This window comes from Cupressus sempervirens, chromosome 6 (genome assembly GCF_028749045.1).
Source record: "Cupressus sempervirens isolate cs-2001-9-10 chromosome 6, ASM2874904v1, whole genome shotgun sequence".
Classification (NCBI taxonomy): Eukaryota; Viridiplantae; Streptophyta; class Pinopsida; order Cupressales; family Cupressaceae; genus Cupressus; species Cupressus sempervirens.
The window spans coordinates 118184276-118210909 of NC_143123.1; the positions used below are offsets into that span (position 1 = coordinate 118184276).

Sequence of the window (26634 nt, forward strand, 5' to 3'; positions counted from 1 at the left end):
TAATAGAATAATGTGTGCCATATGGAATGGTGGAATGCCATCCAAAAAATGTTTTGCTTGATAATAGGGTTCAAAACGGAAATAACACCTCGTATAATTTTATGGACTTCCCTTCAAGATCTATTCAATAGCCTCTTAGCTTTTGCTAGCTAGTGGTAGTTGTAGGAGGAAATTGGTTCCTGATAATATATCCCATGTTAAATCTAAAGATGGAAACTATTCAGTCTTCTGTATCTAGTATGTGTTATCATTGCAAGTGGTTTTAGAAGAAAGGCTTATAACTTTTCATTTTTATCCAACATAGACATTTACATGCACATTTAGTAAACAATTTGTCATTTGATGTTATCTTGGTGTTCTTGGCTTTATAAATAGCAGCTATCCATGATTGCACTCCTCTTTCCACTTACCAGCATTTTAGATGTTATAAAAAAGATAATCGAGTGTTCAATTAAAAATGATGAAAACTCTGATTTTGATGGATGATGCAATTTATTGTTGCTGTATCTGCACATTTTCATAGCAATGTGCATGCTAATTTGCTAATTGCATCAACTTCTTCAACACATTAGTATATGTTATAAGTATTACGAGTTTTGGTCACCGTAGTTCTTTACATGGTCAAATCAGCTGTACCTTTTTAAGCTTATGCATTCCTAATTTTGTTTGTGAAGTTCACATTAGTAATATAGACACAAAATGTCTGTGCAATGTGTTTGTGAATAGTTAGTGTTGATGGCTTCATTTTAGGTCTTTAAATACTGGTTGGTTTTTGATCCATCTTAATTTTGTGGAGGGCTTAATTAGACCCAACTTCTATTTGTAAGTGTTTATTGTGTTGTCTGAGTCTCTATTGGCTGAAACTATTTTGAAAATAGCAACATTCAAGTAGCAGTTGCAATGTGTATATAGTTTTGGTTCTACATCTGGTTTGAACACTGATTTTTTGACCCTTGTTTTCATTCTTGTTGTTAGAAGGATGATGTGCACATATTTGACCAGTAGGTTTTTTAATAGATGGGCAGGTGCTGCTGATGCTAGAGGAGACTATCCATTTAGCCATCACAAGCTTACAGTTCAATATTCTGAAACTACTACAGCACAAGACAGGAAACTAGAGGGATTGGTTCGTACAGCAATCCAAGAGCTTTGGAGGCCACCACCTAGTGAGTTGACTCTTCTTTTGACAAAGGGAATTGATTCAGCTCACTTGAAGGCCCCACCTTCTGCGTGCACCTTATCTGGAAGCAGCGATCCATGCTACGTTGAAGCTTACCACCTCACGGATGCAAATGATGGAAGATTAACATTGCATTTGAAGGTATGCTTCTGAGTTTCTCTGGAATATTATTTACCCATCTTCTATTTTTTTGTTAAGCAAAGAAAGTTAATGTTAATTTATACTTCATAACCGAAATTCAAAGCACATGAAGCAATGGCATGTTGCATCTGATCTGTAGGATAGATCTTATGTGTAAAAAGATGTACCCGCTGTACACAATGACAAATATCTTCATGACCGTATCTATGTTAAGAAATGATTGACGATTGAGATTGTACACAAACAAAACCAAATATAATTTTTTATATTTTGGCACCTTCAAAAGTATTCGTGGAGAAAATACAAGGGAATTTGTTCTCGAGCAACTAGATATGACTCTTCATTTCAACAATTTCTGATAAATTTCAAGATCATTTAGGTATAACCTTTTACTGTGAAAGCCATATTTGGCTTCCCAGAGAGGGTTGGGGAGCATGTTGGTGATGGCATGTACCCTCCATAGAGGAAGTTATGCCTTGGAACCCAGAGTTGGGTAGAGTTATCCACCCTGTTTTACCACCAAACGGATGCAAATGATGGAAGATTAACATTGCATTTGAAGGTATGCTTCTGAGTTTCTCTGGAATATTCTTTACCCATCTTCTATTTTTTTTGTTAAGCAAAGAAAGTAAATGTTAATTTATACTTCATAACCGAAATTGAAAGCACATGAAGCAGTGGCATGTTGCATCTGATTTGTAGGATAGATCTTATGTGTAAAAAGATGTACTCGCTGTACACAATGACAAATATCTTCATGACCGTATCCATGTTAAGAAATATTGACAATTGAGATTGTACACAAACAAAATCAAATATAATTTTTATATTTTGGCACCTTCAAAAGTATTCGTGGAGAAAATACAAGGGAATTTGTTCTCGGGCAACTAGATATGACTCTTCATTTCGACAATTTCTGATAAATTTCAAGATCATTTAGGTATTACCTTTTACTGTGAAAGCCATATTTGGATTCCCAGAGAGGGTTGGGGAGCATGTTGGTGATGGCATGTACCCTCCATAGAGGAAGTTACGGCTTGGAACCCAGAGTTGGGTAGAGTTATCCACCCTCTTGAACTATATATAAGTTAATTAGAAGTGAACCACCTCGTTGTCTTCAACAAAGGGACACATATACTAAATTGATGTCTCACTTGATAGTGACATCTAAAATGACATTTACTTACCGATAAAGTTTGATAATTGGTCCCATGTTGGCAAGATCAATAAATGCGGACATGTCCAGTAATGATTATGGATCTAATGTTTTATTCTACATTGATTTACCCCACACCAAGACACAAATATAATCTCACATTTTTCTTTACACTCACAATCATTTGAGAAGGTGAGAAAAGCCATGAAAATTCTATGAAGTGATGATGTTTCTACCTTTTGCGATAAAGATGAGCAGAAAATCTTTCCGTCACTGGGTGTGTTATTATTTGATGATGCCTCACCTAAGGAAAAAAAGTTGGCTTTATGATTTTTGCATCCTGATGCAGGAGCATCTCAGGGTTTAGGTAGTCACCATCAATCATAAAATAATTTTCTGTTTATTAGATTATTTGTGCCATGCCTGAAGGACCTTAGTCTCCTTCTGTTTGAGAAAATCTCTAGGATTTTGTTTAAAGAAGTCTAATAGTATCTTTCTTGCCATCTGGAATGCTCCACTTGGTGAGAATCTTGGAGATCCTGTCTTGGCAGCTTTATGCTGGTTCATGACAAGTTATGACTCCTCTTCCGATGTGGGGTCCACTGTTACTGCTTCTATGGCATCTATGCCACATCATATGAGAGTAGTTACATGCAAATGGCATCTTTGATTTGTTGAAACTGATCGTTAGGATTGAAGTACTCCAACTGGCTAATTTGTGTCAAAAAAATCTATGAAGCACATATAGCATATTATAAGTGGCACTCCACTTGACCGTTTTTAGTGAGTGGATGGGATTGTCTTTTCTAGACGGGGATTATGCTTTTTTAACATGTATGCAATATCAAATTTGGGTCTCGATTGAAGAGGAAAGCTGTAAATAATGCTTGGAGATTGAAGGAGAGTTAGCTTGAACATAAAGAATCCACAGAAGGATGCATATGGATTTCATCTGTGTTTGTAGGTTGCCAGGAAGCTCAACTATGAAGATTGAAGGTTGTCTGTCCAGGGTTGCATGCGTTGGATAAGGTGGTATATATATGTGGTCATTTTGCAGATTGCAAATGTTGTATTTTGATTCTTATATCCTATTAACTTTGGATCTATATAATAAAAATAGTACAATATCAACAAAAAAAGGAGGGTGGTAGAAAGGCACAGGTACAAGTTGAGAAAAAGGGCCTGCCCTGAAATAGCAGTACAAAATCATGAGGACTAAGCCTGGACAACAACTAAGCAGCAATGACCATGCCAGCCAGAGGAGGATCTTTATCACCAGGCTTTTAAAAGTGGAGTCTGTCAAAGTATCTCCGTGCATGTTTTTGGATAGAGTTCTGAAGCCTAGTGGGGCTATTATTAGTAATGGTTTGTTAATGCTAATTTTTGACGTTTCTAGATGTAGGTTTTGTTTGTGAGAGTCAAATTTTCTGTAAAATTCATGCTCATGTATGTTTATCTTAAATGTTGAACAAATCAAATTTGATGTTGAGGCTTGAGAGAATATGTGTTAGCACGAATCTGATTTGTTGAATCATGAATATGTTAATATTAAATTGTTGAAGCTCTTAGGGGTGTCTTTGGGTGCTGGCAGCAAGGACAAGGCTGACATCCATTTGGTCCCATATCCTCGACTGCATCACATCCTTTTGGCTAAGTGATTTTCAATCGTTCTTTGATCTCAAAATCTGATCGTCATAAGTGTCTTCACACCATTCACAATCTATTTTTATAGGGCAGGAGGTCCCATGAAGTCAAAAGACGATTACTATGAAATTAATTGGGATCTTTTTCTCAAATTTAGCAGCTCCTACATTTTAGGGATGTAGATTTGAGCAGGTGGAAAAGGCGGAGGACTATAAATTGCCCACCTGTTTCGGCTTATTTTCTGCTTCTGGTCAATCATATGAAAATTTTCAATTATCTTCAATTTTTCTTCATTTCTATTTATATATTTAGCCATGTGAATGGAATATGCTAAATCAAAAAATTCATGAGACCACCAACTTCCACAAATTGTGGAGCTTAAACTTTTAAGCAATAACTCCACTACAAAATTCAAGGGATCTCCTACTTCAAAACAATCCTAAAAATCTCAGCAGCAACCACAGAATTTTTTAGGAACCCCCCTGCTTGGGACCACACCCTTAGTGAATAGAAGGTTGAAAAAGCAAACTACCTGAAAAATGGTCACTCATGTTTGTTCTATTTTTTAATTCTCAATATGTAAGAAAATTTACAAGAAGACAACTTCCGTTGTTCCTCTATTGGAGGTGACTACATCTGCTTATTTGATACGGTGGTTGTTCGAATCTCAAGATTACTCCTTAATATTTGGTAACAGGTTTTTTAGCATGTCGGAGAGTTTGTTGAGAGATGGTTGAGTGGTTGACACTTGGATTGATTGCGTATGTGTTGCATTCATGACTTGTTTTGTCATTGATGTCAACATATATGTATTCTGGTTTATGACAGACAGAGTTGCAGTACATTGCAGAGACAGATTTGATCAGCGAGCTTTGGGTATGAAGAGTTAAACTATGCGGGCTTAGATTCATATTCAGGGAAATTTCTAGATGCTACATCTCTGTTCACGGAAAGTAATTTGAACATTTGCATGAGTTACAACTGGATATGTGGAGACTGGTTATGGGCCAATGTGCAGGAAACAGTTTAGTGGTAATTCAATTGTATCTGTTGAGCGACATGGAATTAAGTTGAGCGAGTTTGGATTGTGGTTGAAGACATCTTTGTGATGCTATGTTCATGTAGCAGATGCTAAAGATTATTTTGTGAAGGCAACCAAAGAATAACGTGTGATATATTCACTGCCAGCTGACTTTTTGGTTGAAATCATTTGGGATGTGTAAATGTAATGTAACATGTATTGTAATATCTTAATGAGGTCCTATACTACTCCTTGCACATTGGGGAAGCCATAAGACCGACTCAATTAGTTATAAAGACAAGGTATAAAGGAAAAAAGTTTCTTTGGTTGTAAGTGTGTAAGTGATTTTTGTGTGTATTGTACTATATTGATGTCGAGGATACAAATTTGATCAGATCAGATCAGTAGATGATGATGAGATTGTGTTGAGGACTTCAAAGGAACTATATTGGCAAAGAAGTTGCTGTATTGATCAAATCACTACTTGGGATATGTTATCCTAGAGATTTGTTTTGTGTAACAGTTCTAAAGCAGTTTGGATAGTGGATTTAACTGTCTTCCTCTCAACTCCTAAGAGGGTTGGAACAGCTCCTCACAGGGTTGAAATCTTCTAACAAGGATTGGATCAGATTTGATCAGTAGATGATGATGAGATTGTGTTGAGAACTTCAAAGGAACTGTATTGGCAAAGAAGTTGCTGTATTGGTCAATTCGCTACTTGGGATATGTTATCCTAGAGATTTGTTTTGTGTAATAGTGTTGAAGCAGTTTGGATAGTGGATTTAACTGTCTTCCTCTCAACTCCTAACAGGGTTAGAACAACTCCTCACAAGGTTGAAATCTTCTAAGAAGGATTCAAAGTCTCCTAATAGGGTCATAGCCTCTTACAAGGAACTTTTAAATTAGTACATCATCTTATGGGTATCATCCCCATTGGGGTTTTCTCTCCGATCAAGGGTTTGTTAGCATGAATGTTGATGGTATTCCGTTGGGGGAGTATCCAAAGCATTGGAGAGTATAGACATGTTGCATTCATGACTGCATTTGTCATTGATGTCAACATAGCAGTAAGTCTGCGAAGATTGGCAGAGTAGCATAGTTGTACGACAAGGTTTTGATTGTCTGTGTCCTGATGACGAGGTTAAATGCGCAGAATCTAAGTCGAAGATGTACAAACGCTATAAGTGATTTGCTGAGAGCAATGTAGAGACAGAGTGCATGGAAAGCAGTTTTTGATGATCCTATTATATCTTCTAGCAGAGATATAATTTGATGATGCGCGATCAACCAATGATTGAAGATAGTCTGATGCTGACGTTAGCAAGTGCGCAGGTCCCGAAGTTGCACATGTGAAGTTTTGTATATACTGTGAGCCAACAATGCTATTGTCATTACGAATTAATTATCTTATTATAATTAATTGGGAAAGGCTCAAGGCCGATTGAAGGAATTATTTTGAAGATAGGGTATAAAGGAAAGATGCTTTTCATGTTTGTGAAAAATGATGAAGTGTATGTATCAAGTATTGAATACGAAGTGCAAAAGGGAGCATAGTGTTTGGTAAATGCGAGTAAGCCATCCAAGGGATTATTGGATGCAAAGTTCGTGATTTGGTATCAAGATCAGAAGGAGCAGAGGTCCGGTTGACAGGACAAAGAAAGAGGAAGGAAGTACAATTCATTTCTATTATTCTGCAAGGAATAATACAAAGATCGTTTGGATAGTGGGTTCATTGGTCTTGCCCTTGAAGCTATTTGGACAATGAGTCCATCTGCCTTCCACAACTCATAACAAAGTTGGAATCTCCTAACAGGGATTCAAAGTTTCTTAATAGGGATTGATATTTACTTAATGTTGTTATAGATTCCTAATAGGGTCCATCCTTTGACAAGGAATATTTATATTTGTTACATCCCAATTTTCAACCCAATTTAAAATGTTCATATAGCCGTTGAGGTTCACATGAAGTCACTTGACAGTTAGATTTGTTATAATCCTGTGAAATGTTAAGATGGTTAGTCGTTATAATTTCATATGAAGATAACATGCTAGTTAATTATTTATCACGAATTCATGGAATTCAAGAGGCGGTTAGCCATTGTGATCATTTATGATTAATAACTTGTTAGGGTAATATGATTTAACTGCGGAGAATTTCCTTCTAGGGAGCATGTCGAAGAGGTGGAAGCATTGTCAAAAAAGAATTGGGCACAGGAGCATCACCATCATTGGGAAAATGGGTATGAATTGTGAATCACCATGGTTGACGACCTAGTGATTGCATAACAAGATATAGACATTAGACATGCATGAGCTATTAAATCAACATTTAAAATATTAATCATTTTAACTTAATTAATGCGTACCTCAAATAGCTCTTGGTTGACTTTTCGACCACATCTTTTTAATACATATTTATGTACGTACACAGATATAAATAAAAGGTGGCATTGTAATATTATTTTTATACAAGATTTTATCAATTTAATACGTACATTTAAATGCATGAACATGAAGATAAAATAAATCTTCCAAGATAGAACATGTATTGGATATACATATTTAAAAGGTACGACCTTGGATAAACATTTCATATGTGCCATATTAATAAAATATATTTACGTGCAAGTAAATAAATATGTTTATATTATTCTTTTAATTTGTAACCTTTCAAATTCTTTTTCTTATTTATTCAATTCTTTACTCAAAATCGATTGAACACTTGGCATATTTATTTGGCGTCCAAGAGCCAAGACACTTCTTTTATGTTATGGCTTCTTGGAAGCCAAAGAGACATTTCTTCTCTTTATATTATGAAGTCGAGAGAGGCGGAAGACATTCATTTTTCTAGCACCTGACTTCCTTGTTCTAACACTCGACTTCCTTGTTTATCACCCGACTTCTCCATACTACTCGACCACCTTATCATAGCACTCAAAGATCCCTGCAGTTATCATTTTAATTACCATTGCATTGTTTCCCTTCCACAATTTTTGGATACACGGATGCCTTGCTGAAATCATGAGCAATACTCATTTTGGAATTTAGCGTTCAAGATCTTTTCTAAGGCGGGTTGTTGAGCATCCAGCAAGATTCCATTCTTTCCTTTAGATTATACTAGGTTATGTGGTTAACCATAAATCCAAGCATTGCAATATAATTTCTTACTAGTTGCTACAGCATTCCGATTTATATAACAGTAAGCTACAACTCATATCATGATGCAAATTATCTTGCTTAATATCATAGGTTAGGCCTTCTCTAAGTTAGAGTTGTTTATGGCAAATAAAAGCAAAGTAGCCATGTAATGAAATCATGATTTATTATACCATTGGAGATTAGAATTTAAATGATATTATTCTGCAGTGCTTATAGCTACTTCTTTAGATCACAGAAATGTGATAAGCTGGAAACATATAATATTCTTTTATTAGTTGAGGATTTACAGAAAGAACGAGTTGCTTTGAGATTCAAACATCTGGGACTCACCCAGTTGTATAGTCAAGGAAAAGGGTGAAGAGGTGAGAGAAAGGAATCTGCAATAACATGAAACAGAATCAGATGTAATATAACAATGTTTATCATTTTTAAAAGGAATCATTTAATAGCTCATGCATGATCATGTTTATTGTTTTCTCCTGTTGTCAAGTCAAGTGGTGTGATTAGATAGAAGGAAGCTCAGTGGCTGACAAGGTGTTCCATGTCTATTTTGGGTAGGGAGGGCCTTTCTAGTTAAAGAAAGTGTGGGGATAAAATTAAGGTCCGTGGTTGGGAGGTTAAGCCCCTGACAATGTTTCCCCTCTCCACAATATGTTGGACATGTATCAGATAAAGGTAAGCTATGCATTCAAACGTTTGTCGGAAACAAATATTTTTACTTTTATGATGTATATTCAAGTAGAAGTTAAGATTAATTAAGTTGTATCATTGTTACAGTTATTTCTTTAAATAAAAGCAACTCTTGTCGTCAATATAATTGGCAACCAGTTAGATCGGTTGATCTTCTAACTGACGTGAAATATATTTATTTGCGAGAGATAGATTTATCTGATGGATTTTATTTCAGTCTTTCATTTACAAGAATAATGATTATGAGCATATCTTCTAATCTGATGTTATTGCCACAGTGAAGCAATTAGAAGGAAATTAATGATACACTGGTATTGACGCCCCAAATGATACAGTGGTATTTGATGCCCTAAATGATCCAATGGTAATTGAAGCCCTAAATGATATAGTGGTATCCGAAGCCCTAAATGATACAGTGGTATCTGATGCCATAAATGATCCAATGGTAATTGATGCCCTAAATGATATAGTAGTATTTGATGGTAATTGTCAATTGATCCTAAGTGATATTTGTGGACCAATCTGGGTGATTGCAGAAGCATCCCTCCATTGATTTTCAGTTCGAATTCCGTGGTATGTAGATTTTAATTTCCATAGTAAATTCATTGATGGTGTTTTCAGATGTTAGTTATGAGTTTTCCATTTAAGTAATTGTAACTGTTAATCTCATTCACATGAACATAACTGATATAACTGTCTTCTTATGAAAATGAAGTAATAACTGTATTTCTTTGATATTTTAGTTGTTAATTAAGACCCGGGAAAAGTGGTTGTTATAATATTAGTACATCAGCTTGTGGGTACCATCCCCACCGGGGTTTTCCCTTTGATCAAGGGTTTCCCTAGTTAACATATCTGGTGTTATTGTGCATGAGTATCTTGTTGTGTTTTATGATTATATTGTTTACATAGTTAAGTTTGATTAAGGTTGATAATTGTGATAATAGTTGTATAACTGATTCACCCCCCCACTCTCAGTTATATTGGTTGACTATATATTCTAACAAGGTTTCCCTAGTCAACAAATCTCTGTGTCATTGTGCTTGTTTGTTATCTTATGGTTGCTGCATTTATTGGTTATTGGAATTGGATTTAATAAAGATTAATTTGAGTGTATTTTGGCACACGATTGATTCACCCCCCCGAGTTGTGCTGGTGGACTTTACTAACAATTGGTAATAGAGTATCAGGTTCTTGATCAAGAAGCATAACAACTTAAGAAGATCTATGGCAATCAAGAAAGAAAGTCCGGAATTTGATGGAGAAAACTATGACAGTTGGAAGGAGAAAATGAAGATTCATTTGCTATGCATGAGAAAGTTCGAATTTTGATGGAGCGAACTGTGACAGTTGGAAGGAGAAAACGAAGACTCATTTGCTATGCATGGGAATTGATTATTGGATGATCACAAAGGATAGAAAGACTATAGTGGAGGAAAAAGATCTCAATTCTTGCTCTACTAAACAAAAGGAACTATTTATGTACAATGTGTATGCTAGAAAAGCATTGATCTCTTCACTTCCTTGGTTAGAATTTGTTGAGGTAAAGAACTTGCAAATTGCTTATGACATTTGGCTTAGATTAGAAGCTCTTTATGAAGGTGATTAGTGTGCAAAGAAATCTAAATTAAAGAATTGGAAGAATATGCTTGAAAGTGCTAGATTGCAAGAAGATGAATCAATAAGGCCATATTTTCAAAGAAAATCAGAGATTGTTTTAGGAATAAAAAGTTGTGATAGAACTATTACATAAGATAAATTGGTGTGGAAAATTCTGAGGTCACTAACTCTTGCTTATGAGGCAAAGGCTTATGAGACTAAGGTAATAACTATAGAAGAAATTATTACTAAGGCTTATGAGACCTTGCTTTAATAGGGAAACATTGATTGAGAAGCAACAACCATTTGAGTACAAACTGAAATAGAATCAAACCAGGACAAAGACAACTGTTGAATTTGTAGCATCTGTCGGATATTCAATAACTGGTTATTGCTCAGAAGGAACATGAGATATTCATATACATATACATGTATATATACGTATTTATATATATACATAGTTATATATACACATATATGTATTTATGAAGAGAGTATTAAAACTAACTATGCAAAATGATTCAATCTGGTTCGGTCTTTGTCAAAATGCAATGATCATGTTTTCTGTGTAAGTGATGGAGATGGTTGTTACTCACTATTTTCCATTAGTCGTGAGTTACATTATCATGTTATCATTAGTCTATATTACTGATTGAGATCAAGTATTATAAGACAAAGACGTCGATCATGATTAAGGTTATTTAGAGCACATTGTGATCAAATCATAACTAATGTAATTAAGGTCGTCTCATGTAGAGACATGACCCTATTGGCCCAAAGGGTACGTGGAGTCTTGTCTCTACATGAGACACGACCATTCCCATGATTATATATATTAAGTGCCTTGATCGGTTGGAAACACATCACACAATACATGTTACTACTGGTGATTTGCACATATATATGTTAACTTGCAAGTATTGAGGAAGCATCGATATTACACATTGCAAGAGCAAAAGACAAGTAAGGCACGAAGAATTCATACAAAGCATTTAATCTATACCTCTGCTGTGATCGATATCAAAATTAAAGCAATTTGATATGTCATTATCTGGCAATTACTTATAAGGTAAACTTCTACTTTTGATCTCATATTCCTTAACATGGTATTAGAGCTTGGTTGGTAGAATGGTCATTAAATCGACTGTGACGGATTCAAGATCATTGAAATTTTCTTTTTAACCATATCAACCATGGTAAACGATATCCGAGTTGAGGATAGACTAGAAGGTGCCTCTAACTTTGTTTCATGGAAAATTCTAATCACAACAATACTTCAAGAACTTGAATTAAAGTCATTTATAGATGAAAACAAGGAGATACCTAAAGATGAAACAAAAATGATAACACGGAAAAGACAAAATAATAAAGCTAAGAAATTAATCATTGATGGAGTTAAAGATCATATTCTTCCATCAATAACGAAACTAACAACTACTTATGACGTGTTCAAAACTATTCAAGATGAATTTGAGATAAACAATGCAAACATATTGCTCACGTTAAAACAACTCCTAAACATCAAGATGAACAAAAGAGATACGATCTCATCCCATTTTTCAAAATTCTCTAAATTAAGGGATCAACTCTCTACCATTGGAACAATGTCAAAGATGTCGAATTATCTCTAATAGCCCTTACTACCAATATCATGGGAATTATTTTACTAAACGCATTAGTCGTCCCTCTATACCCAAATTTGATCAACTAAAAAATGATTGCACTCAAGAAGAGTCTCGACTAATCTCAAGACGTATCATCTCTAACAAGGAGGAAGAGATTCAAGCATTACATGCAAAATCAAGCAATAAGAAGGGAAAATGGAAAAGGAAAAGAGGAAAGAAAAACTTAAGAAAAGAGATGTCAAAAGTCCAATGTTATAAATGTGACAAATTTGGACATACTCACATGTATTGTCGGAAAAAGAAAAAAAATCCAATCAACATGCTCGATGTGAAAGAAGGGGAAAACTCATTATTCTTCCTTGCCTTATCAAGTGAGTTGAACACTAATAGAAACATTTGGATTGTGGACAGTGGAGCCTCTAAGCATATCACTGTATTTAGAAATCAGTTTGAAACACTTGAAGGAAATTTAATCGAAGAACTATAGGAGATAACTCCACTTATCCTGTGAAAGGAATTGGAACCTGCTCAGTACATCTGAATTTCGGAGTTGACTTGCACTTAAAAGATGTCCCAGTTGTTCTTAGAATCAAAAGAAACCTTATCTTTATATTCGGTCTAGCAGATCAAGGATATCAGATTGCTTTTCAAGAAAATAAAGTTCTGTGCTGGTCAAAAAATTCAAACATTAAAAATGCTATTTCTATTGGAGTTAGAGAAGTGTGCCTATACAAACTTATTAATTCCCCAAATCTAGTCCTAAACCATGAAATTGGGAAAACAAATAAGATTTGGCATAGAAGACTAGGGCACTTAAATTTTTGAGCTTTACCTTCTCTAGAGAAAATTGTAAAAGGCTTACCTAACCTTAAACCTGAAGATGAAGGAGTATGTAAAGGATGTGCACTAGGAAAGAACCCTAAAACTCCTTTTAGTGAACATAAATCAAAGAGCTTTCTTGAACTCATTTATATTGACCTATGTGGATCCATGTCAACATCTTCATTAGGAGGATACTCTTACTACATCATATTTGTGTATGATTATTCTAGAAAAACTTGGATATATTTCCTTAAACTCAAAGAGTCAAATTAGGTTTTGTCCAAATTCAAAGCCTTAGTTAAAAATTAAATTGGCAAGAAGATCAAAACTCTAAGGTTTGATAATGGAGGAGATTATATCACTGAGAATTTTAAAGAATTTTGCATAACTGTTGGGATTAAGAGGGAGTATTGTGTAGTGTATAATCCTCAACAGAATGGAGTAGTAGAAAAGAAGAATAGAACTATTATTGAAGCAACTAAGACTATGATGCATGATCGAAATATGCATATAACATTCTGGGCCGAAGCATCCAATACAATTGTATATATTCAAAATAGATGCCTTCATGAAATTCTAGAAAACATAACACCCGAAGAAGTCTTCTTAGAGAACAAACCTGATCTAAATCACCTACGAATTTTTGGTTGTTCTGCATATATTCATATTCCTTAGGAGAAGAGAAATAAACTAGAACCCTCAGGAAAGAAAGGCATATTCTTCCAAAGCCTACAGAGTATACCTGCCAGGGTCAAGGACAATTGAAATTAGTAGAAATGCCAAGTTTGACGAGGATATTGCTTACAAAACTTTAAAAACATAGAAGAACCTAATGACGATCCCATTTTTGAGGATAATGAAAACACTATGATTAAGTGGGAGAACTATACAGAAGATAATGGACTCACAACGCCTAATCCTAAGGATAACTCACTCAATAAGAAAAGACCCTTACGGGCAAGAAGAATGATAGAAGAAAACAATGTGGCACCTGATGATATCCTTAGAGAAACCAAGAAGACTAGAAATCATTCATGTTGTGTTACTCACACAGATGAGTCTTCAAATTCTGAAACTTCTAATGTTGAAGAAGCCCTAAAATCCCAAGCTTGGAAGGATGCCATGATTGAGGAATATTAATCTATATTGAAAAACTATGTGTGGAATATTGAACCAAGACCTAAAGATAAACTAGTAGTTTCCTCAAGATGATACTACTTGTGTTGTGTTTTTTTGTTAAGTTCTTGATCTACTGTCATAATAAGACTATGAGGACTTCTTGTCCTATATAGTGCCAGATTTCATGACAATAATAGAATAATGATAGACTAGCTTAGTCCCGGAATGAGTCGAAGATCACAATTCTATGGTATCTTAAGATCAATATAATCATTTAACAGACTATACCTAGTTATTGTCCCGAGATGTGCAGGATATCAGATAATTGTGTTGATGAGCATTTGAATATTAGATTGATGGAATATAGATCATCATTTTGTGAGATAGTCATATCCTCCCTCGCTAAGAGGGAGTGTTGAATATGTAGCATCTGTCGGATATTCAATATTTGGTTATTGCTCAGAAGGAACATGAGATACTCACATACATATATATATATATATATATATATATATATATATATATATATATATATATATATATATATATATATATATATATATATATTCAATATTTGGTTATTGCTCAGAAGGAACATGAGATACTCACATACATATATATATATATATATATATATATATATATATATATATATATATATATATATATATATATATATATATATATATATATATATATATATATATGAAGAGAGATAGTTACATATAGTTATATATACACATGTATTTATGAAGAGAGAGTATCAAAACTGATTATGCAACATGATTCTATCTGGTTTAGTCTCTGTCAAAATGCAATGATCGTGCTAGTAGTGTAAGTCATGGAGATGGTTCTGTTACTCACTATTTTCCATTAACCTTTAGTTACATTATCATGTTATCATTAGTCTATATTACTGACTAAGATCAAGTATTATAAGACATAAAGATGCCGATCATGATTAAGGTTATTTAGAGCACAGTTTGATTAAATCATAACTAATGCAATTAAGGTCGTCTTATGCAAAGACATGACCTTATGGATGCAAAGGGCACGTAGAGTCTTGTCTCTCCATGAGACATGACCATTCCCATGATTATATATAAGTGCCTTGATTGGTTGGAAACACATCACACAACACATCCAAAATGTGGGGGGGGGGGGGGGGAGTGTGGATGCCTTGGATGTCTCCGACAGAGATAGCTGTCCCAATGGAATAGGTTGCATCTGCACTTTAAATACACTTTTTTGTTTTCAAAGACTCTTTCTTTTACAATATTAAAGTGGGCCCTTGCTTCCAAGTTTGTCCTATAATGATTATTACTATTTGGTAGTTAATCATGAAATTAATAATGTTGTCACAACCATGCTACATCCTTAGAATCATATAATAAACTATTTGCAAGGTTTTGAGAAAGTACGATAAGTGCATTACAGATCTGCAATATGCATCTTTTTGTCATTTTGTGACCATACAGCTGTGTTAGGTTGGTTTTGTGTTGATTTGGGTTCTCTGTGGAAGTTTTGGTGAATATTGGAAGTTGCATCAAGATGCCATCTTGTTGTAACAAGCCTATTTCATGACTGAAAGTGTATAGCAGACCTGTTCAACTTCGTATTAATATCTGTCCACTTACAATGAATTGGAGGTGTAGTTTTAGGGGTGTCATAATGTAACCCCAATTTAGATCATTGGTGAATGTGGTCTAGAGTGAGAAGAGCATTGGGAGGCATATACTTGATTCACTATCTGTAGCAGTCCTTTCTAGAGTCATTGTCAAACCTACAGCAGTCAACTACAACATAGTTTCCAAGGTTTTCCCATAGTAGTATTTCATAGGAATGTTATTTCATGTACTAACACTTATGAGGAAATGATTATCTTCGAAGCAATTGTAACACTATGCCTACAATTTGTACCCTTTAATTTTTAAATGATAGCAATGTGCTTCAATTTGGAAGGCGGGTTAGTTTTCTTGTTGCTATTGACTATGAATACCAAATTATGAATGTGTATTGAGTATTGAGTTTGACTATTGAAGTATTGTATGCTAAGTTTCCATTATGTTTAAATGCCATGCTTTATCCATGCTTTCATATGAGTGTCATGTATATATGTAGGTTTGCATATATATTTTAAAATAACCCTATTTATATACCTGTCCCCTTTGCCTTCTCCTTGTCGTCCCACACGTGGCAAGAAAAATTGCCTTCTTGGAAACTCGTCCCCCCATCCCCTATCGTACATGTCCTAGAAACTTAGGGTAATGGTGGTGACTACATTAGAGATATGAATTGCTTAATTCAAAATTTCTAGTCGAGGTATTTGATCGTTCTAATGATGGTTTGTTTTTACAGACATTAGATGTTTGGCCAAATTTTGGTGACTCGATATGCTAGTACTTCTTCACCCTGTAGGATAGGATATTGTTGTGTGGTTCTGTTTGAGGCACTTCTACATTGGGATTACAACAATGTGCTTCATCTTGGGTCTTATCATGTTTATATTAGTTTAGAGAAATGGAGATTTGAAGAAGATACACCAAGATTTCCTTTGATCCAAGAATTAAATGTTGTAACTAATCCTAATCAAATTTGATATTGGTGGTTGCTTGGGACAAGCATTCTTGGGGCAGGAAGACTTGTAATGCCCTCGATATTGAGCCGACAGATTAATAAAGTTTTCAAGTGATTAATAAAATAAGAGGCCCAAAAAGCTAATTTCCCAACAAATATTATAGCATGGTTACGGGGAGACCTGTCTCCCCCTTAAAAGACACGTCTCGGAGATAGAGGTGTGTCTCAGAGACGTTTAACATCCCTAGAGAACTCAAAAAGGTTAGAGACTTCATGACGAAGTCTCCCGAAGTCTCGTAGTCTCCTAATCCAAAAAGTGAAGTCTCCCTGAAGTCTCCTAATAAAAAATAAATGTAAAATATAATATTAAATTCTTTTATGTATTTTAGCCCTCATTTTAATGTTTTTTAATGCAAAAACTAAGACCAATGACAATTTAACTGACTTTTTGGAGAGCATAAGAGCTAAAGACCTTGAGATGGATGATCACAATCTTGTGGAGTAGATGATAGTACCATCAACATACTAGTACTAGATATATTTCTGGTTTTTGTCTACTATACTAAGTTCGTTCATTTTTGTTTGCATATCGGCAATTTAGCATCAAACTATACTTTTTTGAATTTAAAATTTGAATATGTAATGATAATCTCAGCAATCATCAATTTGATATGAAGATCATATGCAATATTCAGAAAACAAGTATGCCTATGAGATAGAGTGATGTGATTATGTGAGTTTTGAATATTCGACTCTATATTAATGTGACATTGCTATTATTATTTACTTTAGTCTTTTAGTTTTACAGTATTACTATTTTTTATTTAGTATATAATTTTTTACACAATTAAAACAAAATTTGATGTTTCCAAGTACCCGTCTTCTATTTTTGAATTTTTTTTGTACCAATACTAGTACCAGTACTGGAGACCTCCAAGTCTCCCCTTCTCCCGGTGACCTTGTATTATAGTTATTCATTATGTGGCCAATTAAGATCCTAGTTTTCAGTCATTGATGTAGGGCATAGTTACACCATCTTGGGGAATAGGGGGACAAGTTTTCGGGACGGGGGGACAGAGGGGCCTTTATTTGGGGATGGTGGGGGGAGGGGGGCGGGGGACGATGGGGGGGTGATAGGAGTGGGTGTGTGTATATACATATGGTATTTTAAATGCTAGTTATGAAAAGATGTATTGCAATATAAGATATAAACATGTAAAAGAGTAAATACTTGAACATTGGATTGAATTGGAACATCAAACATTGAACATAAATAGTCAAATTAGCAAATAGTCAACATCGGGACATCCCCCACCTTGACGGAGGTGGTGGAATTTGGTGCCGTTGCTGGGGATGTGGGGATGGAGTCTCCAAGTCCCCGGTGCGTCCAAGTCTCCAAGACATGGGGCAAAAAGTGGGTGACACGCCCCCATGTTACTATGATGTGGGGCCACTTTAATCTATAAATGAATTTTCTTGGCGACTTATTTTTGGAGGGATTTTTTAATAAATTTTTAACTTAATGCGTAGGTCAAGTCACCTAAAAGTCAGAATTTATGGAGGAGTTAGCTGCTTTTTGAAAGTAGAGGCTTTATAAAGGGGAACGGGGGCTATTAGAAGACATATTAAGCTATTATGCTATTATTTGTGATTACTAGAGAGTTTTAGGATAGAAACCCTGGAAGCAGCAGTCTGGATTTAGTCCCAGGTTTGTAGTAATCTTTTGGTTGTGTTCAGAAGGCAGCGTAGTTATCATCTGGGATTCACGATTTGGGACTGGCGAGGAAATGTCATGCGACAAGTATTTAGGATGCCATTACTACACATTCAGATTGAAAATCAGCTGTAGGGGCAGATCATACTGCAGAAGTATTTTTGGGTGTGATTTATATCAGAAGTTATCAAATTTGTAGGCCTGGGGGTCATGCAATAAAATGGGTATGCTTTGTATCCACCATTTGAAAACTTGAAATTATAACATTAGTTGGAGTCTCCGGTTGAGACTCATTTACTAGTTCGGTTATTTTGGTGCTCTTATTGAATGAAAATTAATGTTTGATTAATCTATGGAAACCTCATGAATAAATAATCTTTTTGGGTTTAACTCTGATTTTTACTTGCTATTGTCAAAAATCTGAAGTAGCGATCCTACCAGCACAATGACCCTACCAGCCTATGAGGGTTTCAACTGCATGTGAATTTTTCCAGTTGCATGTCAAGATTTTCAATTGCATGTGAACTTTTCCAGTTACATGTGAACTTTTTGAGTTGCATGTCATAGATTTTCAATTGCATGTCAGAAGTTATGGTTGCTCTTTGCTCCTAATCCAATGCATGTCGGTAGACAGTGATTGTAGTGGGTTTGAACTGCATAGGTACAGTACAAGAAATCATTTTGGACAAGAAGTGGAAGGGATTGGAAGCAACCCAGTGGAATAAATAAATTCTCGATCAATCTACGGCAATCTCATGAATAAATTGTCTTTTTGGGTTTAACTGTGAGTTTTACCTGCTATTGACGAAAAACTTAAGGATATTTGCTTGCCCTGGTCTTAAGTGTGGCTATATGAGCGAGTCACTGCTAAAACAAGAACTGGTTATTGTTTGGTTTTGGAAATTTATTGCGATTTTGGAGTCCAGGATATGACTCTTAATGAATCAATCAGCATATATCTTTTAGTGGATTGAACATAAAAATCACATTGCATTGAGAACAGATCATCAAACCTCCTGTTTTCTTTTATCATTAAATAAATCTGCACATCAGTTTGCCATTTTAATCATGTTTTTGCTTACTTGGCTTGCATATTATCTCCGTGTAAGCATCTTCAACATTCTGTCCACAATCATCTTTGTATAATTGTTGCCTAAAGTAATATTTGCCTGTCTTATTTCATTGACTTATTCTTGAACAGATCGTGCTGCCTTAAACAAGCATATTTATCTTTTCCTTTATGAATCACTTATGAATATTGATCACTCTAGAGTTTAAACAGTATTAGTAGTTCGCATACTAGTTGGTGTTTTTATGAGTATAATTAATTACTGTTTAAACTGCCTTTTATATACATAAGCTCTACATTGTTGTATACATTTAAATCTTCTTGTTATTCCTGTAATTTCTGACTTTACTTATCTTAGTTTATTAATAAACTCAAGTGTACGAATGCTTCTCTATATATGATGTAAATTGCTGTCCAAAAGTGTAGCCGGGGCAGTCACAGTATATCTTAGGCAATTGCTGTTTGCGTGCACAACCATTTTATTTTTTATCAATGTAATAGATCCGTGTGAATTATCATTGTTGTTTGAATATTGTATTTTCCAAATCTTAGCAGCTATAATCTCATCTTGAAGTGTAGCCTTATTGCACAAAGTTGTAAATAAATGAGTATTATAGTGATTCAATATCGTCAGATTTTTATCACATTATTGGGCAAAGGTATCTACACTTAGAACTTATCCTGTTTTATTTTTGAAATATTATATATTGAAGTATACTCATAAATAACCCATTTTCCCTATATAGGAATCAGCATCTTTACCAAGTTGGGCCCTCATATTATTTTGACATCAAGGACAATCAAACCAACATTCTCGCTAAGTGCCTTTGACAACAAAAACAAGATTTCCATACTGAATTTGGCAATTACTCATTTATATCCCTAGTATATGCTGACAATTTTTTTGATACTTTGTAGTTTGATGGTAAATGATGATGAACCAAGGTCCAAAGTTATGATTGTTAAATATAAAAGACTTACCCAGTAACTTCCTTAAGCAACCAGCCGTTAGACCAGATGCATTTTTGTAATTAGTTAGGTATTGATCCTAATAATAAATTAAATTGAAAACTTAGGGAAGGAAATGAAAGCCCACACTGCAAAGTTGCTGAATTTTCTTTTACAGATAAAAAAGAGCTTATTTGAAAGAAATTTAGCTTCTATGATCTACAAAACTTAAAATAAAGATTGAGCAAATCGAAAAAATGACGGATTATCAGTAAAATAGTAAAAGCAATGTGCCTTAAGTGAAAGTCCTTAAACATCAAGACTTTTTCCTTTTTTTTTTTTTTTGTTATACAAGGAGGTACCCCACTACCTTGTCCAGTGACCAGCAACCTGCGCGTGCAAGGGCGAGACTAGTACCTCTGGGGTGAGATCCTCCCCCTGCTAGCCATCCCACTCTCACCTCTTTAACCTGGGAGCAGTTTCGAACCCAAGACCATGGGGAACTACACACAACCTTAGCAACATCGAGAATTATTTGAGCCTCCAATCAGAATAGTGTCATGCCCAAAATGTCAAGGCAAAAACACGAACAATTTTTTTTGAAAGTTAAATAACACCATGTTTAACACAAACTAATTTGAATAAGTTACAGAGAGTTTAAATGGGGTAGAAGTGGGTTTCAGTTGTGATTCAAAATGATGCAGAGTCGACATCTCAGTTAAAGTGTGACATCATATATTTGAGCAAAGCATTAGGGTTCCATATTTCTTGGGTTACAGTCGAATTGATATGTTTGACTAATTACCTAAGACAAATTAGGTTTTGATGTGATTTTGTGTATTCATTTTACAAGTTAAAACTATAGGTGTACTGAACTGCATTTGTCTTGATTTATAACTAACCATTTAGAATTAAATCATTACATTTAAATATTTGTTATTTAAATCGATTTCGACATCCATTTACATTACAATAAAAACCTATACCACTACCACTTATAAAATGTGACCCTTTAATACATTATTAATCTACCATTACATACCTAAGCAACCAACATTTTCAGTACAAATTTTTAAACACCTAATTCCAAAAGTCATCTTAATACTAATCCTGATTCGCAATTACTAACCTCAAGTTACTAATTAGTTAAATCTAACTAATATTTAAAAACTAACCAACTATAAAATAATTACTAACAAACCTACACTTTACGAAGCCAAATTAATTGTTAATTCTGTAACTTTGATTTCATACTGATCTGATTATACAGATCGTACTGATCATGTAATGCATGTATATTCTCATATAGATTCACCTCTTTAATATGTCTTAGATTAACCTTATTGGCGACCTTCCTAGGAGCATTTATTAATGTTTCTTTGTGTGATTGTTGTTAGTATATTTACTAACAAATTATGTTAACGAGGAGACACCGATCTTGGAGTATAATAACTAAGTTATATATAAGGGCCGGCCTAAGAAGAGACATGTCCTTTCTATGGACATACCTCTTGGGTGCATTATAAATATAAGTTTAGAATGAGGTTAAAGAACACACAATACAAAATAAAGTCTACTTCTCTACATTTCTGCCTTATAAGAACTATTGCAGAGTAAGAACATTTCCAGAATTGAGATTATACCATTGAAAACACTTCATATAAGTCTGATACAGAAGATTATCTTCAGCAAGCACCTAAGAAGGTACTATTTCAGTCTGATTTATAGCAGAATTTGCAGAAACTTTGCAGTAATTTCCCTAACATAATCCTAACTAACCTACTAACATCTAACACTTTCATTTGAATATAATTAAATATTTAAAATGAAGACAAACATTTTCTATTAACACCTATTTACCAACACTAATCTCAATATACAAAACTTATAAAACAAAAATTATAATCCAACACTAATTACAAACTAACTTATCCTAACATCCTAACTCACCTTGATAAAAAGTCTTGCCTAGTAATCTAACATAAGAAAATAAATCTAACATCTAAAATAATCCTATAAAACTTTATCTTTAATAGCCCTTTTAAACTATCTTACTAATTTAATACTAACATCTAGTAATTAAATCCTAAACATCACATCCAATCCTAACTTTATTAATACTACTTACTTAACTACTAATCCATAATAATATTAACTAACTCAAGTGGCCCACTTGCCACCACTTCTCCCAACTCACATGAGTGCTTCCCAAGTGGGGATCTCGCTGCCCTATGCAGCTGTCACGCTGCCCAACCTGTCAGAATCGGTCCCCCTTAAGAAAGATATGCATGGGAACGGAGCTAAAAAGTTGAGTCTCAAGCTAACATTTCAAAACATTCCCCCCCTTACACCCAACTCCAAGTCCACGTACCAGCCCAAAGGATTTTGCATGGGGATTTGTGAGCAGCCTGCAACATATGGGAAAGAGAGGGATGCATACTTGAGACAAGGCTCACGCATAGAAGGGGACGTGGGTGTTTGGGGAAGTATGAAGGTGGTGGGGAAGAAGTAGATACTTAGGTGTTGATTTAGTTTAGTTTTTTTTTGCTTTTTAAAACTCTGCATTCCTATCATGACCTGCACCCAAATTTGAAGGTGTGGGGTGGGGGTGGGTCCCCATGAGTGTCCCATCCTCCCTTTCATTAAGTGTAATTTTATTTTGTTTTATTTTATATATAAGTTTGAATGGTTATCCTTAGCAAGAGTTAAGTAGGAGAGACTTATACCATAAAGTTTATTAGGTGGGGAATTTTTGAGTAAGTAGGAGAGACTTATACACTTTCTTCATAGTTTTCCCAATAAAACAAGGAAAAGAAACATGAAAAGAAAGCAAATAAAATCCATAATACCCATTCCTCACACGATACAAACACACCAATACTACAATATGCAAGAATTTAACACATACAAGCAATGAAACAAGGAACGTAACCATGGCAGTGGAGAACCTACTTTCACAAAGGTTATGGCAATTAAATTTGAGATGAGCTAAAGCCTCTCCTTCTTGTAACTCCAAACTTGACTTCTTTGAATGTAGAGAATAGGTGAACAACTTTCAACTCTTCTAAGGGACTTTAAATAGCCTCCAAACTTATCTACCCAAAATAACAATAACCCCAAACTTGACTTAAGCCTCCTATGGTCTTCCCACTTGTCCCTATCATAAAGACAGCCTTTTAGAAGGAGTGAGAACTTGGGTAACCTCATGGTGATGATCCATTTTCGGACAAAAGGGAAAAAATGAGATATTTTAGGGGTCATAAATGTTGCTAGGAAGTTCTAAAAGGGTGGAAAAGGTTCCTAACCCATACACATACCACTCAGGCACTTGAATTACATAAAATTTGGCCTCTAGGATCATTTTAGGACCTATACAAGTGGCTTGAAATATTTGACCTTCAAAAACCCTAAGGATGTAACCTTTCCACTAAACCCTAATTAAGAGGAACTAATTTAGGTTACTAACTAATCAGTCTTAGATTAATGGGTTACTCTGCTAACCCTAAATTGACACGTCTACACATATGCATATAATGAGTGTCAGGGGACTCCATAAGATTTACTTTTACATAACATTCAACATGTCACAAAATACAAAATGATACACACATTCAAATTACGATACAAATTAAACACTTGACAACGAGGTTTGAATCACTTTATTGGATTTAACATTAGTCTTATAGTTTGCACATAGGATCAATTACCGATTTTCCGATTAATTCCATGGTTAATTATCCTACACGCTCAATTCAAATATCCTTAGTTCAATAACATCACATTCATATATTTAAACCAAATTTGCATAATCACAATGATCAAAACATTAAAACTTTCATTTAAATAACCTTTCTCATTTCACAACATATTTAATAATCACTAATTTCATAATTAAAGTATTAAAATATTCATAATTCTGAATCATTACTGAAATACACCATCATAATGCATGCCTACACATAAAGCATTAAATAACATGATTAAAACATTTCTAAAGTAAAACATCACATGACATAAATAATATAGATAATGTCCAGTCCATCAAATAATGTTTCAAACATATCGAGTTATAATTTGTCAAAATAAAATGTATGAGATGTTATATGATGGGTCGGGGCAAGGCCTCACAAATAGAACTGGCTTGCATATACAGTTTAATAGGTCTCATTGATAAGTTTGGTCCAAAAATTTGCTTTTGACCCATTTCTATATATGATGTGTATTATATATGTATATATATATATATTTTTTTTTGGGGGGGGGGGGGGGAAGGGGTGGGGGGGGGGAGGATATGATTTTTATAAACTCACATTAGATTTCTGTAATACTTTTCTAGCTTGCAATACTTATATTATTTTGATAAATGAAATAATTTAGCTGTGCATACAAAGAATGGAAGTGTTTGTTTCTTGAGACTGAGAAGATCCAAGATAACTCATCTGTAATGCCTACTATAATGAGACGTTTTGAGGAAAAAAATCATATAAGCATTACCTTTTTCTTGTCAAAGATTGATTTTTTATAATATGCACCTTATACAAGATTCTAATGCCATTTAATAGTATATTTGAGAAACTGTTGTCATGATTATGCCTATGTTTTGTCAAAACTAAGAATTGCATTGTCATATTTTAAAAACAAAAAGAGTTTCAATATGGTGCTAAAAAATTAGACTAGAGTATTTCATATTGATACTTTTTATTTAATAATTTATGACTTAATTCAATGAACTAAAGAAAATTGGGTTTTCAAGATAGTCTAGAAAACATGCCTTCACCTAGATACCAAGAATTGATAAAATTTGTAATGTAGAATGATATGAGAATTGTTAACATGGATTACAGTTAGTAGATATGTAACTCTTTCAAATAGCCTAGTAATCATATGTTTATTTTGATTTTGTGGTGAATTGTCTTCCCTGGGAATTTGAACTAATTTTCAAACCAATTTAAACTTTATTGTCAATTGTAGGTTCTAAATTTGATAGAGCAAGAGCTGAATAGAGTGGATATACGAGTTGGGTTAACTGGTTCGCTTTATTTTATGGATGGATCCCCTCAGGCTGTCCGGCAGCTACAGCATCTTGTTTCCCAGGTATATGTTACAAGAATATGTACAGAAATTCTATAATTTTATAAGTTTATAGTGAAACTTTTGTTTGCAAAGATCTTAAAAGTAAATTCTTGTAGAGACCTTTATCTATCATATTGACGTTGGTAATTTTGTGAATTCAAAGCTGAAACTATACTTATTGCAAAAAACATAAAATGGAATTCATTTACATATCTTTATTCATCATGCTGGTGTTGATAACTTTAGCAATTAAAAACTGAAACTACCCCAAAAAATTAAGAAGCAAAGTGTATGGTATGTGGTTTGGATACACTCGATATGGCAAAGTGTTTTTTGTTGAGAATAGTATGGCTGGTTAAAGCTGTATATAATATATATATACACATATTCTATTTAAATAATTTTAATATACATAATCAAAAATACATTTGATATACCATATAATATTATGTTCTATAATTATAAGGATATTTGAATATTTGATGGTACGATACTTCATCATTTGATCAATGATTTTGTGATTCATGAATTGGTGAAGTTAGTTGTCTAAAGTGTTGGTTTTGGTCTCCACATGTAGACATCCCCCTCGCCCCCTCTTTTTAATAAAGTTTCTTATGTGACAAGAGATCTCAATAACTAGTAGTGCCTCTCATAGGGATTTCGTGGCAACATCCCTTTTGGGGGTTTGGGGACAATACAAATCTTCAGGGCACGCACCATTTTCAAAGTTTTATCATTCAATGGTTAAATTAGGGATTTGATTTTAGAAAGTTATCTTTTTGTGTTTCTAGCTTTTTGTTAAGGTGGTCGACTGGGAAGTGGCTTGGATTCATCCAGGCAGATATGAGTTATTCCTTGGCTTTGGCAGAGATGGAAACTGAGAAAAGTAGAAAGGTCTCCAAATGTTGTCACTATATCATTCAATTTAAAAGATCTCTAGTTTAATGGTTCCAATAGCTCCTGAGTTTCAAGCTAATTTTATTTCGGTAACAAGCTAGTTCTAGGTAAATTCCTCATAAGACTTTCATAAAGGTTGTGATTGAATTGACAAAAATTGTGGATGAAATATAAGAAGCTTAGGATGTCAAAAAATAGTG

At 34.3% G+C, this 26634-nt stretch overlaps 1 protein-coding gene across 1 annotated transcript in view; it reads left to right on the forward strand.

The window, feature by feature from the left end:
* TPLATE (ARM repeat superfamily protein) overlaps positions 1-26634 on the forward strand; it is a 99309-nt gene that overhangs the window by 29876 nt on the left and 42799 nt on the right. Inside the window, exons 5-6 of the mRNA XM_089787005.1 lie at positions 1018-1321; positions 25436-25558. Coding sequence (XP_089643131.1) covers positions 1018-1321; positions 25436-25558 — 427 coding nt within the window. The remainder of the gene's footprint in view (positions 1-1017; positions 1322-25435; positions 25559-26634) is intronic.